Source organism: Bradysia coprophila, assembly GCF_014529535.1.
Source record: "Bradysia coprophila strain Holo2 chromosome X unlocalized genomic scaffold, BU_Bcop_v1 contig_39, whole genome shotgun sequence".
NCBI lineage: Eukaryota > Metazoa > Arthropoda > Insecta > Diptera > Sciaridae > Bradysia > Bradysia coprophila.
This window is the reverse complement of record NW_023503329.1, coordinates 1,776,856-1,794,466: the sequence shown is the minus strand read 5'-3', so window position 1 is coordinate 1,794,466 and position 17,611 is coordinate 1,776,856. Positions and strand designations below refer to the sequence as shown.

The window sequence follows — 17,611 nt, the reverse complement described above, 5'->3', positions numbered from 1 at the left end:
TATTATATATGTCGGTTTTTCTCATCTGTTTGTACAATTTTCGTTTTATCGTTATTAAAATTCCGGTCAAAAGGCATTGCCACTTAATTTTAAACCATTGAAATTAAATAAAAAGAGTTGCACCCAAAAAAAGACAAACAAAACATCAAAACAATATACGATAAAATAAATGTGGACTTTTGTGGTCGAAAATCTCGTGGTTTTACGTTTCAAAATGATTGCTAAAAAATATATGAAAAAAAAATGCAAAAAATATTATTCAGAAAATTGAATTTTAAAACGTGAATGGTCACACAAATAATAATAAATTTCAACAGGTTATGGGCCTAACTTTCCAAACAATATTTTTCCACTTCCTCAATTGTCCTGGTAATGTCAATTGACGACAAACGCTTAAAATTATTAATTTTCATATTAAAACAATAACAAATAATCTAGCGGTGACTTGAATGTTGATAATCGAGCAAATAAATTCGCATTGATGTTTTGTTGGAGATTGAACATAACTACCGCTAAAGCATTCAGTCTCATTTTTAGTGAGCTTTCCAACTGGAGTCGTTGACTGAGCGCTAAACGGAGTGTGCAGGAGGGCACCCACAACTAGTTTATGTATAAAAGGTGTTTTACACGGACCATGTTATGAAACCATACAAAAACACTAGGAGCGAAAATGAAGTTTTCTTATGTAAGCGACCTGCGCATCGATTGATTTCCGACCTGTTGATTGTTGTCATCATCAACTATTCGCAAGATAAATTCAACTTAGTAAGTTACGAATTCATTAACTTGAATGGAATGGGCATTAGCGCCTTGATTAGACTCGACCCTCAATGAATATAAATACCAAATGTACTCTCTATCTCTATCTCTTTAAAAAAAACAACAGAGAGAGAGTGTGTTGTTTGTTTGAACTCTCAATCGCAGAATAAGGATGAATTCGTACATTTGTACACCCCTAAGCTCGATAAGCAAAAAGTAACACTCTCAGTACACGAATTCACAATTATATTGAAATAGATCTGCGATTTCCCTCAATGTGATGCAATAGTCATTCACATAACAAGTATGTCAAGTTATGGTGTGAATTTTGTTTATCCGAGGCGCGAAGGTCAATAAACACACGAAAGTGTGACTTTTAATTTTTATCTAGAGTATGAAATGGATGCAAGTAGCATACTTATAGTATATTACCGGTCCTAAGTTAAAGTCATTTGCACGAAAAAACCAAAACTCATTTCATCTCCCCAATTTCCATGTATATTTTCTCACGAAAATTCATCTATTCGAAAATGCAAGGAAAAGAAAAACTACATTCGCATCATAAAAGCGCAGTTTATCAATCATTCATGTTATCTCGTTTCCTATAACTCAATTTCGTTTCAAATAAGTCTGGAGGATATTGAATGATTTTTTTTTATTCTTGAACCCATGCAACGATATAACGTTAATTCCCATAATAAATTTAAATTTCATACAAAAGCTATGGTGTGCCCGTATACCTTGTTGGGTTGTCGGATGGAATAAGGAAATTTATATAAACCTGTATTAGGTTACGTACATATCCATTTTATAGTTATACAATACGTGTTTGGGATATTGTCGTTGGAAATTGATTTCACGGGAATCGTAAGATCAATACGGTGAAAAAAAAGTTATTGTTAAATGGCAGGTATGTATACAAATTAATTTGAAGTATCCTTCACTCTTATTCACATGGAAATGTTGATAGCAGTTAGCGTTAATGAATAATTTTCTTTCTTTTTTGCGACAACTTTTCGGTAGATGAGTCATCAGTGCTCGGTGCTCATAAATATTACATAAGGATTGTGGAATAAAAACTTTATTTGTACGACGAATCGTTTAAGTAGTCGGATTTATCATTCCCTGATATAATGAGTAATAATGAGCGACAATCAATTGATTGATGTTTTGAGATGAAGTTATGCCGACAGTTTAGAGAAAAGAGTATGAGCTATGTAAATCAGTCTAACAACCTACACGACGCGACGGTTATAAAACTAATGACTGTCATTTGTGGTAGAGGCACTAAATTGAAGTCATGCTCAAACAATACTGCTGTCTGATGTGAATTTTCTTTCAGGTAAACTAATAGATATCACTTTTAATCAGTCCGTGTAATTAAATAAATTGAAATACAAATAAAGCAGAACGCGACTGCCAATGATCATCGATTCAGATATGCCAGGAAAGATATTATAAGAAAACTGGGAAAACTGTTCCAGATTTGTTGTTGCAACATTTTTCTAAAAAAAAATTCTCTCTCGATAAGGTGCTGACCGGTGTACGTCTTAATCGAAGGTAGTGTCGTTTGTATTTGGATTTTCAGTCTTGCTTCCATAGATTTTTTTGTTTTCTGTTCTCTACTTTTTGAGCATATATGGACGATTAAGAGTGGAACTAAAAATGGCTACGAAAAGGCGCTAAAAAGCAAGAGGCGCAAGATCCAATCAAAAGAGGTGGAAATATCAAAATCTTTAGTATTCTGGCTCGATCTAACCATATGGCCAGTCAGGTCCTGTCTCTAATCTTTTCGTGGCCAGTAGTTTTACACATAAACTAAGAAACATCTGAGAACTGTACTCTTTGAAGGAATCAAATTCCAACACATACATGTGCTGTGCTCCAAAGAATTTAACGACGAGAGATCAATACGAAACTGCATCGAACTCATTGCAATATTTTGTCTTGAAATTAGCGGAGCTATTCCTACCAAATATTAAAAATGGATTTGATTTCATGGAAGTTCGTTTTATGGACTGCCAGTTTAAATAGATAATGTACGGTATACTGTCCGTATCTGGTATCTGATGTCGAGAAATCAAAAAGAACAACTTAATCGGCAAAAATTGTTTATTTCGCCGCTCAAATGTATAGCCGAGGGGTTACCGACTCGTGGAAATGGTGGCACACCTCTACGTGAAAATGTCATAAATACAAAAGAGGAAAATGACTGTAAAACGTTCACTGAAAAGTTTAATGAAATGGGCAAATGGTGGCACACAATTTGGAGTAGTCGGAAACCTTTTGATTTCAGCGTAATACCGATTCCTCTCTTGAAAAAATATGGAAACGAAAAATCGACTGTTGATAGTTTAATGTGGACCAGAATAAACCAAAATGAACTTTGTAATATCAGTGGAGAATTTCCCTGTGTAACTAAATATATACGAGTTGTTGAGGATAGTAGCAGCAACTGAATATAAATTTCAATTTAAGCAACGATATTTAAATTACAGCCGGCACCCAGCACATACAATATCCCTCTGGAGACTGGGTGTATGTATATTTATTCTACTTTCCTTTCATAATTTTCTTTCAATATTTAATATTTCGCAGTTTTATCTCTAAATTATATATATTCTTTTATTGAACTTGTCCATTTTCTTGTTCGTTTATTTGTTTAAGTTAAATTGCTGGAAACTTTAAATTGTTTTTACGAAAGGTAAATTGAAAATTTTATATTGTTTCGTTAAGAATCATTACTTTTCGGTAGAAAATGGCTTTGAGAATGGGCGATGTCGGATCGCTAAATCAAACAGATATACCAGATATACTGTACCGTTTGTAATTAAATATTTTTTAACATTCATCGCAGTTTTTGCATAATGAATGAGTTTATGGGAAAACTTTGTACCAGAGCATGAGTCAATTTCGTAAAGAGTAATTGCACAATATTATATAATCTGAACGAGAGTTCAACACTGCAGGTCATTAGCGTATTGCCTGCATCGGGAAAAGAGACTCGCACGTACAGAAGGTTTTCTATTAAGAAATTTTAAAATGACGATGTTCAGCTTTCGCACGGGGCAGACAATAGAAATTGTTACCTCACTAGGTTCAGTGTACGGTGTAGGTGTTGATCAGAAATTATAATTTTGTAAATAGAATTTTTCAAATATGGCCACTTCAGTGGAGGCAGTGCCTCCCTTTCATCCTTTAAATAACTTGAATTGAAATCTGCGTCTGTTATAAAGCTCCTCTTCAGAATGAACTCAATTGAACCAATGTCTCAGCTGGTTAGTTTGATTTCAATTCCACTTCACAATAGCGACGTAGTTTAACCTTTACAAATTAAATACAAATTCTTTCACACAGCCAAACAAACTAAGAATTTATTCTTATTTAAGGCTTTGTACGTATATGTTATGTGAACGGTTCACCCTCACGGCATCTTAAATGAAAGTCAACGTCTCCTCTATTGCGGTTAACTGCTGGTACCGCAGAGCATCGGTATATTTAGATTTTTTTTTTCTTTCGTCACAAAGAAAAAATGAGGTTCTACTTGAGTGATAGATTTCTTGTGAAATGTTTTTTATATTGCTTATATTGCTTATGCCAAATAGGGAATTACAATATTTGAAGGAGAAATATGTAGACATGTGATGGTAACACTGATTTTGAGATAATGGTGTAGCATAACGCAGCAGCGCTGTAGTAGCTACTTCGTCTCATTAAATTTTGACATGCAACTACAACCACTAAATCTCAATTGTACACATTTATCTGTTATCGCTGTTTCGCTATTGTTATAATAATGACACAATATAATAATTGAAATTTTGTGACTGTAGCTCAAAATCAGTGTTTCCAACACAGGTAGAGACATGACCGTGAAACAACGAAATAATTATAGGACATTTTGCAGGGGTAGGGTAATCTCGCACACCACACAAATTCATGGTGTGCGAGATTCACATCTAAGTGGTGAATCTCGCACAGTCATGACTTTTCGTTACATGTCGTAAAAGGACGCATACTATGATCGCGTGTGCGAGATTCCCCGACACCATTTTGCATTATATTGCAATTCTAACATACCATTCCTCATCAGACCACGGCGACAGAGGTTACTGATATAATGCTCTAAAAGTCTTACACACACGAAAATGTTTGGCGAATCATAACTGAAATCATCGAATACAAGATTTTTCTCTGTGTATGAACAATGAACTATTTTCTTTTAAGTGGTAGCTTCGCTAAAACAATTCTGACAATAAAAAAAATCCATTTTTGCTTAAAAATCGGTTGCGATGTCTATACATTCCATGTTATTATTTATTTACAAAAGAATCGAGCTCGACAAAAAAACGAAATCCTCAAGAAAATTACAAACATAAATACAAAAAAAAGAAGAAGAAAACTGAACTGCTGCTTTAGGTTATCCGCGTTGTTAGATTGAATAATAATATAACGTCAAAGGCACACGTGTCTCATTTCATCGCATTTCATTTTCCATTCTAATATGATTTTCATCTTTATACATATAGAACATTTACCTTTTTTTTGCTTATTTTATTTTTTCAGTTATTATACTCAGATATTACATTCAATGCTTCATCCAATTTTTCATGTTTTTTTGTAATTTCTTTCGAATATTTTTTTTTATATATTTTTAATGTATGTCCTTTCCCTCAGGTCATATTTATTATGAAAACACAAGGAATGAATGAATGAACAGAAGAAAAAAAAAATCAAAAACAACCGAAAAAAAACATACCTTCAGTTTAAAACATTCTTCGCGCAAAAGTTCTTTTCATTTAATTTTCTTTTTTCTTCTTGTGTCGAGAAAACTTTGAACTATTAAAAATTTAAAGTACAATTACGTTTGAGTTTTCTCTTTTGTGGCTTAGCTTCTGAGGTTAATTAATTACAATCAACGGTGAAATTTTTGAATAAATTATTTTTTTATACATTTTTTTTGTTCGCTTGTTTCAGTTGGTTGTTAACTTTTGCACGTTTGGTGTGGAACTTTTGTTTCTTTTGGGCATGCATAATATACACAGAGAAAAATTGCGGATTAGATTTAAATCTTTTATTGGGATTATACGCGAAGACTTTGAACATTGTAAGTCTTTAAATTCCATTAGAAACGTCTCCGCAATGTACAAGCAACTATGGAGAAGCTGTCAGATTTCTTTTGTTCCTCCTTATAGCTTTTAGAGTTACGGAGAAAATGAGACGTTTTTAGGTTTTTGAACTTATCCTACTCCTCTTCTCAATCATTCCACAAAAGCAACCGCTATCTGCTGACTACTCTGTATTTGAGGCTGGTACATTGACCCTATATTGAAGCGAATTTGCAGTTTCATCGAATGAATATTTAACGCCCTCAAATTGAATATTTACTCTCGGACTGAAGTACATTGATGGTATATTGTGCATCCTGTTGCAGAAAGGTTTTTGTAGCACTAGTCCTAAGTTTGCCAAACGAGCGGAGCGATGTCGATTAGAAAGTGTAATGTAAAAATTAGATTGTGCAACGAGGTGCTCATTATATTTTCTGCAACATTTTATCGAAATAGAAAACATCAAAATAAATCAATGATACATTGTCGTAGAAATCTTTAAACGCGGTTTCAATAGCTTCTAAGAGAACGTTCTCAAGACCTTGTTCGTCGAGAACATCTTTCAAATCCATGCACTTGAATGTAACGCCCCACGTTTCTTGTTGTACACTTTAAAAATGCGCGAAATTTCGCGTCGCCCCACATTTTTGAAGTACGTGTTGTGAAAGAAGAATCAACATGACTAGGGATAAAAAGATGAAAAGTAGAGCTTTCGTGTGAATTTTGTTGATCCGAGGCGAAGCCGAGACTTTTCATTTTTATCCCGAGTTATGTAGAGATGGATTTTACATGCTGAGTGCGTCGGAAGTGGTGATTGAAACAAGAAAAGTACGGTTTTCGACGCATGTGGTATGTAAAAATTATTAAAATTCGGTGACAGTTTCCTTTAATAACGTTGTGATCTATACGTTTGACTTATCGCCAACAGCAAGAGATTTAATTTTTTTTAAAACTTGTTTGGTGTTGTTAAGACCTAAATTGATTTGATTCGTGCACTCGTTACGCACGGCTTCCAGAAACAGAAAGCGAAAATTTAGGCGATTAATCCGAGATATTTGTCGGTGTAAAATTTATGCATTATAATGTTCTTGTTTTTGATCTCACAAAGTCATAAAGGTGTTAAGAAACGAAATCTTATATTTTATGTCGCAATAAAAACAGCCAGCGCAACGCAACAATCATTTATTCTAGTTTATTATTTCGGTGTGTGTAAAGGTAAGTACGTACGGCATACAACGTATACACTATGATGTTGGATTGACGCTCATTCGAGGCTAAATTGATGAATATAAGAACATTAAGCTAAATTAAATGAATTTTTCATTTGGCGAAAAAAATTGTTTCCAAAAATGAACAACACAAATGGTTATGACGTAGAATTCTACAGTGTTATAGCGCAGTAGTCTTTCACTAAAGTAGGAGTCAAAGTCTAGAGAATAGATTTTTCATGCTGTGAATCCTAAACATTCATCGTTACTCTATCGATCAAAGCTGGTTTTTCGCAATTTCAGGCAAGTTAAGGAATAATCGTCTAAACCGCTTAGTCGAGATAATACCTTTGAGCTTTTACACTGCAAATATAATTAAAACAGTTCAAATACGCAATGTCAGTCTATACATGTTTTCGAATCACGATACATTGAAAATCATCAGTATCGATCATTTTAGATTGATTTGATTTTTCGGAAAATTACCTAAGATTTGTTGGTATAAACAAAAACGTAATTACTTTTAGGATCTGACGCTGCTGCACTTAGATCCGTTCCATACTAGCTTGGTGGAACTTTACCTTTCAAATATTTATAGCATTTTTGTTGAGCCAAACCATTTCATTCTTCGTATAATTATCGCCTGTTCATTTACGATTTTTATTTTCTCATTCTAGGATCCGAAATATGTTTGGTCACCCGCTAATCCACCGCCTGCGGTTCCGGTTCCAGCTAATGCTATTACGAAAGTAGATACAAGCAGTAAGTAAAATTGGAAAACATTTATTATACTTTTAGTTGAGAATATATATTATACATCGAATACTTCGAGAAATTCACTGTGCGTAGAAGTTTCGCTTAATTATTGATATTTATACTCAAAAATTGAAAGCATATTCGAGACCTCATGATTTACGAAAAAAAAACAAGTTTTGTCTTGACAACCGGCGCGGCGTAACGCGACTACCGTGAATGGAATTACTTTCTGAGAAAAGTTAGCCGCATTGCTAAATCGCCTAAATGTAGGCTAAGCATATACAACACAAATTCATCGTATTGGTCTATTATATAGCATACGAGTCATTCAGTGCAGCCCCGAACACACCACATCTACCCAAATTATGAAGGTTGAGTGTTTTTTTTAGGACACTTCGAATGTGATACTCGCTTGAAAAATTCCATGGTGTGAGCGTAGCATACGGAAACAAAAGTTTCAAAATAATCAAACAATTTGTAGCGCACTTATTAAACTTCTCAAAATAGTATTTTAGTAGTTATTCAACTGTAACTTCCAACGAACTCTGCACGTCGCCTACATTTATTCTATTTTGCGTAAATCACAATGCGTTCCAATGATTGCTCTTAAGTAAAACATTTTTTTTTTCAACCACGCTGCTTGAATGTAATGTAATTGTAATCAATGTTCATTTTTTCCATAATCAAAACGAAAAAGTCGTAAATTTTCATACAAATTCTCTCTTATTTCTCAACAAAAAAAATCGAGAAAATATACTCTGGCCGAAGCAATGTGATCGCAATGCTGTTGTTTCGTTTTTTTCTTAATTGCTCTCTGTATTTTTTCCATGACCTACAACTCGAAAGTTAATTGTGTAACATCGATCTTTTAGTACAGGAGCCTTTGTGAATATTAGTCTCTTATATATGACCACGCTCACAAAGCTTTACGATATTATTATATTAACTCTGTAGGAATAGTTATCCGAGAGGAGGGTACAAAATAGGAAACTCCAACGAGAAGGTAGTGCTCGAGTTGAAATTTCCTATTTTTTGTGAATAGAAATATTCTCGCCTGAGTTTTCGCCTGAATTATCGTCGCATAAAACTGTGACAAAATGCCTTTTTTGACATAAGTGAACATTTCCATGACTTTCGTTTTTAATAGTAAGTCTCAACCGTCGCGGAAAATCCAAATTATTATCCGAAAACAAATTTCTGAATAAAAATTTAGTTACAAGGTATTGTCTATAAACTTGTCTCGCGCGTGTGGAAATTCACGCTATCCGCGGCATCCTGGATACCGGGAAGTTTTCAGAAAAATTCTTTAGATACCGGGAAATCGAAAAAATCGGGAAAAATATGTGGCGAAAAATCAAATTTACGATTTTAGATACCGGGAAATTTGACTCGGATACAGGGAAGAAAATAAAATTTCCACACGCGTTGTCTCGGAAAGGCGCCGGACCATAAATAGGTACTTATTTACCGAGGAAATAAAATGGGAAATTCCAATAATAGCGAGGTTTTGCGGCTAGAGCCAAGAATCGCTTGAATTTGAGTTTCCTATTTTCTTCAATAGGTGTGCGAGGTGTTTTTTTCTCCACGAAATTCGAAGAACTTGTTGTAAAATTTGCAAGAAGTATAAAAGACAACATTTGGGGGGAGAAAATTTCTCCTGTCAATTTTTGACTTTTTGTCAAATGTCACATGAAATACACTACAGACATGCTCTCCGTCTAAGTTGTTATATATGTTTTTAAATATAATTTTGAAAGTATAATTATTGTCGCTAGGCGTTTTTTTTTTGTTTCTTTTGCCGCAGCTCCAATTTACTTCCACATTGACTGGGATATTGTTTCTGTGTTTAAAGAATACTATGTCATGTAAACAAACACTTACGACGTCATTTTATTACATGCACAACCCATTACGTAAAACAGCCATAAAACGAAGTGAAAATAAAAAAAAGCTCACACAATGTTTATACCTCATATTTCACTTGTAATGACTTATTTCTAGTTCACCATTGTCCCTTCACATAATAATAAAAACAATCCAAAGGAAGAAAAAACCATACCTTTTCTCGATTTTTTTTTTTCTTCTGTGAGGAATTTTCGTGGAGTTTTCCCGTTTTTACCATTTTCTACCCCATGCCAACGAAATATATTCAAAACGGAGAACAAGCAGCAGCAGAAAAAAAAACACATCCTCACCCGTGCAACTGTTTCGTTTTATTTCCTTCTTGATATTTTCTTCTCGCATCGCTGTTTTCTTTTTTTTATTCTTCTTTTTTTTACAAGTGAATATTTGATGTCGACGATTTGGCATTCTTTTTGTGTACATCACCGGCACGTTTATTGGAAAAGAGAATTATTAATGTGTTGATACTAACACAAAGTATCTTCTCCATCCGATGTAACATGTTAGGTTATTTATAACCGTTCGTTTTTCGGTATGTATTTATTAGGAGAGCTGTACTACAAACAGACGCAGTGTATTTCATTTAAACTATACGTATCCTACCTATATATACCGTAGAATTAAATATATATAGGAACGACGAGATAACCTGACAAGATAATGTCCCTATAACGAATGTAAACTGGGTGTCCCTTTTGTTATAACTTCGTTTTATACCCAGGGATATTTCTGTGTTGCCGATAATCTATAGGAACAACAAAAACATTTATGTGATAATTTGTTATGTAGCATTAATCTGATCTTGTTATTTATAAAGCTTTTGCGTATAGGGAAAGAGTAAATGCTTTTCTGACCAAAAACTATTCGGCGTGTGTGTCAGTGAGTGTGAGTTTTGTACACGTAGCGCATACTATCCCCTGGACTAGAAAATTTTAATAAATATTGATGCATTAAATGACAATTTGGATAGGGAAACGGCTTATAATTGTAAATCTGAGTGAATTATTGATTGTATCGGGATGTACGGTGTCAGGGACTTACATATAGTATCATTTTATGAAAATATTTGTGAATGCATTGATATTTGACAGGTCCAGTTATAATGTCGTATTTATACCGAAATGAACAGGAGCTACTGAAAAATATTTTTTAGGAAAATTTAAGAAAATTCATCTCAATTAACTTTGCCGATGTGCTTTGGTATGTATGTACAAAGTAGTTACCGGATAGAAGTCTTCAGAGTGTTGGAACACTCTAATACCGACAATCGACATTGCAGATAAATGTTGCACACACAAGATTTTCATTTTTTTTCTTTACAAAAAAACTCCGTTGTATCATTCTATTCATTAGTTATACTAGTTATTCGCAGAATACTCATTACTTGTGTTACAGACGGCAATCATATCAGCAGTATTCTGATCGGGTCTAGAACTTCTTTCAGTTAATTCATTTCAAATCTTTTACTTCAAATCTTCGAACATTTTGTCGTCGTTATCGATAACATATGAATATTCGACACGTAAGTTTGTGTAGAGTTTGATTCAGAGCAGAGTAATTCACATTTTTAAAATGTGACCGAAAATCATTATTCGCTAAAATTTTGATGTTTACAGCTAAAGTTACAGCCCATGGGGTGGAGGGGAAGTTGTTTCTTACAACTAGAAAAACTTTTTTTAATTGTGCAAAGCATCGGGTTCTGTCGATTTAAACCTAATCAATGAAAATTGTACGCTAATTGGGTTTCAATTGATGAATTTTTCAAGGTCGACATCTTAGAAACAGAAATGTTGTTGGGGTTGTAGGATATCAATTTGCCTTTGAATGCTTTTTGCGCCGAATATCAAAATAACCGCACCGGTTAGCGCAGACTATAGTCTTTTGCAGGTGGTTTTTCAGCAATCCCTTATCGACGTAAAAGTGATTCTACAACTTGAAGTCTAAATTAAAATTTAGAAGATCGTGCAAAGTCAGAGAAGTGGCTACGGATGGCGTTACTTCCGCCTCACAGGGCTTGTTATCTGTTATCATTGTACAAAATCGACAAATAAATTGACTTACAGTTATAAGGAACTTCGTCAATACAAAGCTTGCATTAGATCAAAGAAAATTAGATTACTTACACATCCACGACCCACATTCATTTCGTTGAAGCATCCAGCATTTGACATCATTTACATTCCAAAGATTTCGGGGGCAAGTGAATAAAATTTAACTTCAATCAGAAACTACTGTTCCAGCTATTCAAAAGAGATCTCATGTATTCACCGTAAAAGGCTTTTGTTTCGTAAAACCAAAGTTTTGCATAATTCGAACAAAGTTATTCGCTGAAATGCTAACAAGAACAAGTTAGACATTACGAACAACTTCCCCGCGCATTCGAAACATAACACTGTGATTTTAATATACAAAAAAAATATTTACGAGTTTATGGTCACTGGTAAATGTGTCTACCGCTAAATTGGAAAGGGTTAAATTGTTCAAATTGCTGAAACTTAGCTTTACACAGAAGATATTGAATAGAATAATCAGATTGAAGCAGCTGCAAAAGACCGACAACACATTACACAATTAAAGTTTTCCAACATGTGGTGTGAAATTACATGTGGAGCGAACCCTACGACATGCTGCTTCATTTTGAGTTGGTTCTAGTAATCAAAGAAAATTTAATAATAGAATATTGGAAGTCGTGTTGTTTAAATTAAATTATAATAATTTAATGGAATTGAATAGGCGTCTCTCTATCCCTCTCCTTCTCTATTCTGGATCAATCCAATATGCAGTGTTGCTGTGTCAATCATTAAATTGTTTCGTTCTGGCATTTTTCTGTAGAATGGGAATACGGAGCATGGCAGATGTGTTTTGTATACATTGCTGAGCTACTTCGATAATTGATTTACCATAATTCCTCTCAGAGGAAAAGGAAGTTATTGAGTTAAATCGATTTGGATTAATGTTCGGAGATATTTTCTTAAAATTCTGCTTTAATATAGCAACACAATTTTAGTTCTTTCAATAGTTAAGTGAGGGGCTGGAGTTTTTTTGTTTATTTTTGAAGAGTTTTATGTCACAAAAGGAAGGTTTAGCACGTTTTGTTACTATGTTCAGGAGCTTTTTGGGAATGGGTGAGGACAGCTACAGTTTTCACATACGCGTTACAATTAACGATAAAAACTTGAACTATTATTACTACTATTATCATCTAGAATCTGAAGGAGCCAAGGAGCATGTTAAGACACTCATAAATAGCAACGATTAACAGGGTTTTATCATATAAGGTTTTCAGTACACAAATTTTTCGCTTCTAAGACGATTGAGGAGCCAATAGAAAATGCTGCTGTCTTAAACTGTTCTTTCTGAACCTAGAAGAAGAAAGGTGGAGGAAAACCATTTTTGCAGATATTTGCGAATCTAGTATTTCAAAAGTTTGAATGAGCCATATCTAAGACATAAGGGTATGACTTCACAAAATATGAACACGTCCGAAGACTGGTACATCCACCGTATGAAACGTGCTCGTTTGTAAGATAGTACTGTTAAACGTATTTGTTTTTAACGTTGTTTTACATCGCTAACCAATGTTCATGTAAAATTGTTATACGAACAGATAAAATAGAAGGTGCTGGTGCAGTACAGTACATTGGTTTTTGTTTTTGAACAGAGTCTCAGTCAGCAGGTATTGTTTTTTTTAATCGATTTCGACTTTCAAACATTATATCGACTGGAGGCCTTACTTGAATTATACGTTCTCATTCGAATCACTCAAAAAATGGAATTTCTCTCCTACCAATTTTCACTGCTAATTTATTTACTGGATAATTTTGCATTCACAGTTTATATTTATCAAACCGTTAACAATGTGGTTGCATTTTATTCGAAATAATGCATCCGTTCTGCAATATCGACGGCTCATTTATGGATCTGAAACAGAGGCATTTTTCAAAAATAAGCAAAGTGTAAAAAGCTTTCAACTGTTGTACGGTCGACAAGTTAAAACACACTATAAATAAAATGTACAGAGAAAAAAATGTAAAACAAACACCAAACAAAACCGCATTTTACGTTAATATTATTTCATGCCTTACCCAAAAACAACATTTAATTTCATGTTCTGGAATTTTTTTTTTGTTTTTTCGTTTTTTTTTGAAGCACGTATATACACCATCACTCGAAAAAAAAAATAATTAAATTTTCCACCATATATGTAGGTTTTTCTCTTTTTAATTACTGTTCGTATAAATATTCGACTCCTCTATAATACACTGAAAGCACGTGCAACATAAACTATATTTAAACTTGTCTGAAATTGAATAAGTTTTATGTTTTTGCTTTATTTCGAAAACATTTTGGTAATTTATGATATAATAAGTACAAAAGTTTTAAATGTGATTACATTTTACGTGGAATAGAAAGCACAATAAGTAATAGTATGTGGAAGGCTAAGTCTGGTGTTATAAGAGTATACGGAATACATCGGTATACGCGAGTTCATATGACGTGTGTAAATTTTCGAGTTAAACAACAACAACAAAAAAACGATGGAGAGAAGAAAACAAATATGAGGCCAAAGTGTGCTTTTTAGCATTTTACTTTGGGTTTTAATTATTTTTCGAATGCATTTTTTATGTAAATTTTTTTTTCTTCCTTCGAACATGTTATACTTTCCCAGCTAAATTGCGGTTAGTCGGAATAATTTTTCTTGTCTTCTTTATTTCGAATGTAATTAAAGTGAAGTTTTGAAAAAGAAAAAGGCAAATTTAAATTACTATGTCAAGTTGGGTTACAACGGAACGGAATGAATGACCAACGAAGAGTGTCTGTATTTGCATATTTACGGTGTACCGAATGAACTAGGTATATTTTTAGCCGGTGCAAGCTAATTATCAATTTAAAATATTACAGTGGACGTCAGCGAAATTTAGGCATGAATTTTACTCAGCTGTTTTTCAGGTCTTACAAATAAAATGGTACAAAGGATTCTTTGTACGGTTCTATAACTTCCACGCGCGTGTCGATTTCATCAGTAAAAATACGTATGAGGAGTTTTGTTTGTGTGAGTGCACCAGCTAAAAAAAAGAGCCGAATCACAGCACTGCTACTAGCACGAACATAGAAAATATTCGAAGGCTGATGAAATCACAGTAGGCACTGCGTTTCTGTTATACAGATAGTGACATGTTTTCGTTGTATGAGTTAAAACATACACTGAGGAAAAAGATTTGAAAACTACAGCTGCAGTAGGTAATAGATCAGCTGTAATTGGTAATGTTTGGAAAAATTACCCACAGCAAGTAACGTATTACCTGTGGTGAGTAATTTTGGAAAAAGTTACTCAATGACGGTAATTTTTTAAGAAATTACCTATAACAGCCGCTCTCACCTGTTACGCGTAACCTGTTACGGCTAATGTTGGGTTTTTCCAGCAGCTCTGCATATTCAGAAAACGTTTTAAAATTAAAAAACGAAATCTTTCGAGAAAATGGGACAACAAAAATTAAGATAAAACTTTAACACGACTTACTTATTGTCCGCTCATCGAAATTTTTAATAAAAAAAACGCAATTGGCGCGAACTAGTTATTGTAATATACTACACGCTGCAGAAATATGGAAGTCGTTTAGTTTAGTTTAGTTTATTCAAACATTTCTACATCATGAAATTAGTATAACAAATCGCATTGCGGTTCTCCACTGTGAGACACTTTAAAGGAGTAACCAATTAAAATTATATAAAAAAAATATTGTCCTTGAAATATAGCATGAAACTTGACCTGCAATTTACAATAGCTGGCCTAAAAATAAGGATGGAAAAATTTACTTGAAATACAGCATGGAAATCAAAAATATAGAATTAAATGAAAAATTTAATACGATAATAAATCAGAAAGGAATGGGGAGACAAGCTGGAGTAAGCCTAGGAGGCATTGCCGTGGGGGAGCAGGAGGCAGAGGCATCCTTCACGCACCAAAAATCCAGCATCCAATGAAAAAAAACCCCGATGATCCATCAACTCATCGACACTATCCCAGTCAAATGTCACAGAAATATCAGTATTGATTCTCTAGAAGCCAACCCTTTAGGCGAGCTTGAAAGCAATTCGGCTGAGCAAACTTAACCTCATTCGGTAAGGAATTGTACAGTCTACACCCTAGAGCAGAAATCGCCCTTTCACCGCTCTTCGTCCTAGTAGCCGATGCTCTGAGCAGGTGCTTTCCTCTCGTATTGTAGCAATGTGAGGCCCCTTGGAAGGGTATGTTACAGAAGGACTGTTTACCGATGGCCTTATACACAAAGCTGCAGACGCTATACTTAACAATACTGTCTACATTAAGGACTCTCGGACAGTATCTCCGAAACAGGTCGACAGTCGGATGACGCAAGGGAAGTCTATTCACATGCTTCAGACAACGCTTCTGCAGAACTTGTAGCTGTTCGATAGACTTCTTACACGCGTTCGATCTGCTCCTCAATTCAATTTTATTTCGAGGGATTCTTTTGATTTTAACTGACCGAAATCGGTGCTATTTTTTCCTCTACTTTTTTATATATATGGATAGTTAGTTGATTTTCCATAACTGGCTGGTGGTAAGCGGCTAAAAGTCGAAAAATGAGGTTTCGCAGTCCGGATTTCTTTTCAACGAGGTCAATTACTCTCGAAGCAAATATTAACTTCAAAACATTTGATGATAAACGGCCGAAAATATGACATCCGAAAAATTTCTCAGAATCGATGGAACCTCGGTGAACTTTGACGAGGGCTGTGACCTCACTAATGCAATAATTTGATAAAATTATTATTTATTATGAATCTGGAGGACGTCAGCCTTATAGCAATACTAACATGTAGTATGGCACGTGACTACTTTCAGATAAAAACTGTGGGTTCCACCCCGCCAAACTACTACATATTAGTCATTCTTTAAACTGAAGTCCTCCACATTCATGATATAAAATAACTTAATCAAATAATTGCATTAGTGAGGTCACAGCCCTCGTCAAAGTTCACCGAGGTTCCATCGATTCTGAGAAATTTTTCGGATGTCATATTTTCGGCCGTTTATCATCAAACTTTACGAAGGTAATATTCGCTTCGAGGTACTTGACCTAAGATTTCCAAAGAGCCCATACACGTCCGTGTCCTCATCACCTTACGGAAATAAAATCCGGACTACGAAACCTCATTTTTCGACTTTTGGCCGCTTACCACCAGCCAGTTATGGAAGATCAAAAATATTTGGGACTGGTTTTGGGACCTAAGCACCAAAGCCTAACTAGGCATATATAAAAAAAAGTCCCGGAAAAAATAGCGCCGATTTCGGTCAGTCGAAATTTATTTTATTTTATTGAAAAAAAAAAAAAACTTTGTCTTCCAGCCGGCTGAGGCAATCTAAGAACAACCGGCGACTCGGTTGGGTGAAAAAGTGTCGGCGGGTCTCTAGCCTGTGCTCGTTGAACCATTTTTCCAGACTTTAGCCTTAATATTTTGATTTTCAAAATGATTTTCATTTTTACGTGAATCAATATTGTCGCAATAATATCTTTCAACTATTAATGACAAATTACGTGTTGTATACACAGTTTTCATTCATATGTGTATCTCATGTAGGTAATGTTACACCCGCAATACAGCTAGTACATGGATGTATATTACCTATCAACGGGAATATGCGTTGTGTAGCTTACATTAACATAAGGCATTTGTAGCATACATGTTCCGTAGCTCAGGTGGATTATTCTGGACTGGAGATCAGTCCCGGGTTCGCGCCCCAACAAGGCAAGTTTTAATTTCAAATAATTATTAATAAAAAATCAATTTCGTTTCATTTCAGCTTAAATTCAGTTCAAAATTAACTCGTCGGATGTAATACAACAGAATATC

General features: G+C 34.4%; 1 protein-coding gene across 2 annotated transcripts in view; it reads left to right on the top strand.

The window, feature by feature from the left end:
- The window catches only part of LOC119069735 (nucleolysin TIAR), a 524,443-nt gene that overhangs the window by 202,995 nt on the left and 303,837 nt on the right, over window positions 1–17,611 (top strand). For both annotated transcript variants that reach the window (XM_037173871.1, XM_037173873.1), the window contains exon 3: window positions 7,753–7,837. In XM_037173871.1, the coding sequence (XP_037029766.1) occupies window positions 7,753–7,837 (85 nt within the window). The remainder of the gene's footprint in view (window positions 1–7,752; window positions 7,838–17,611) is intronic.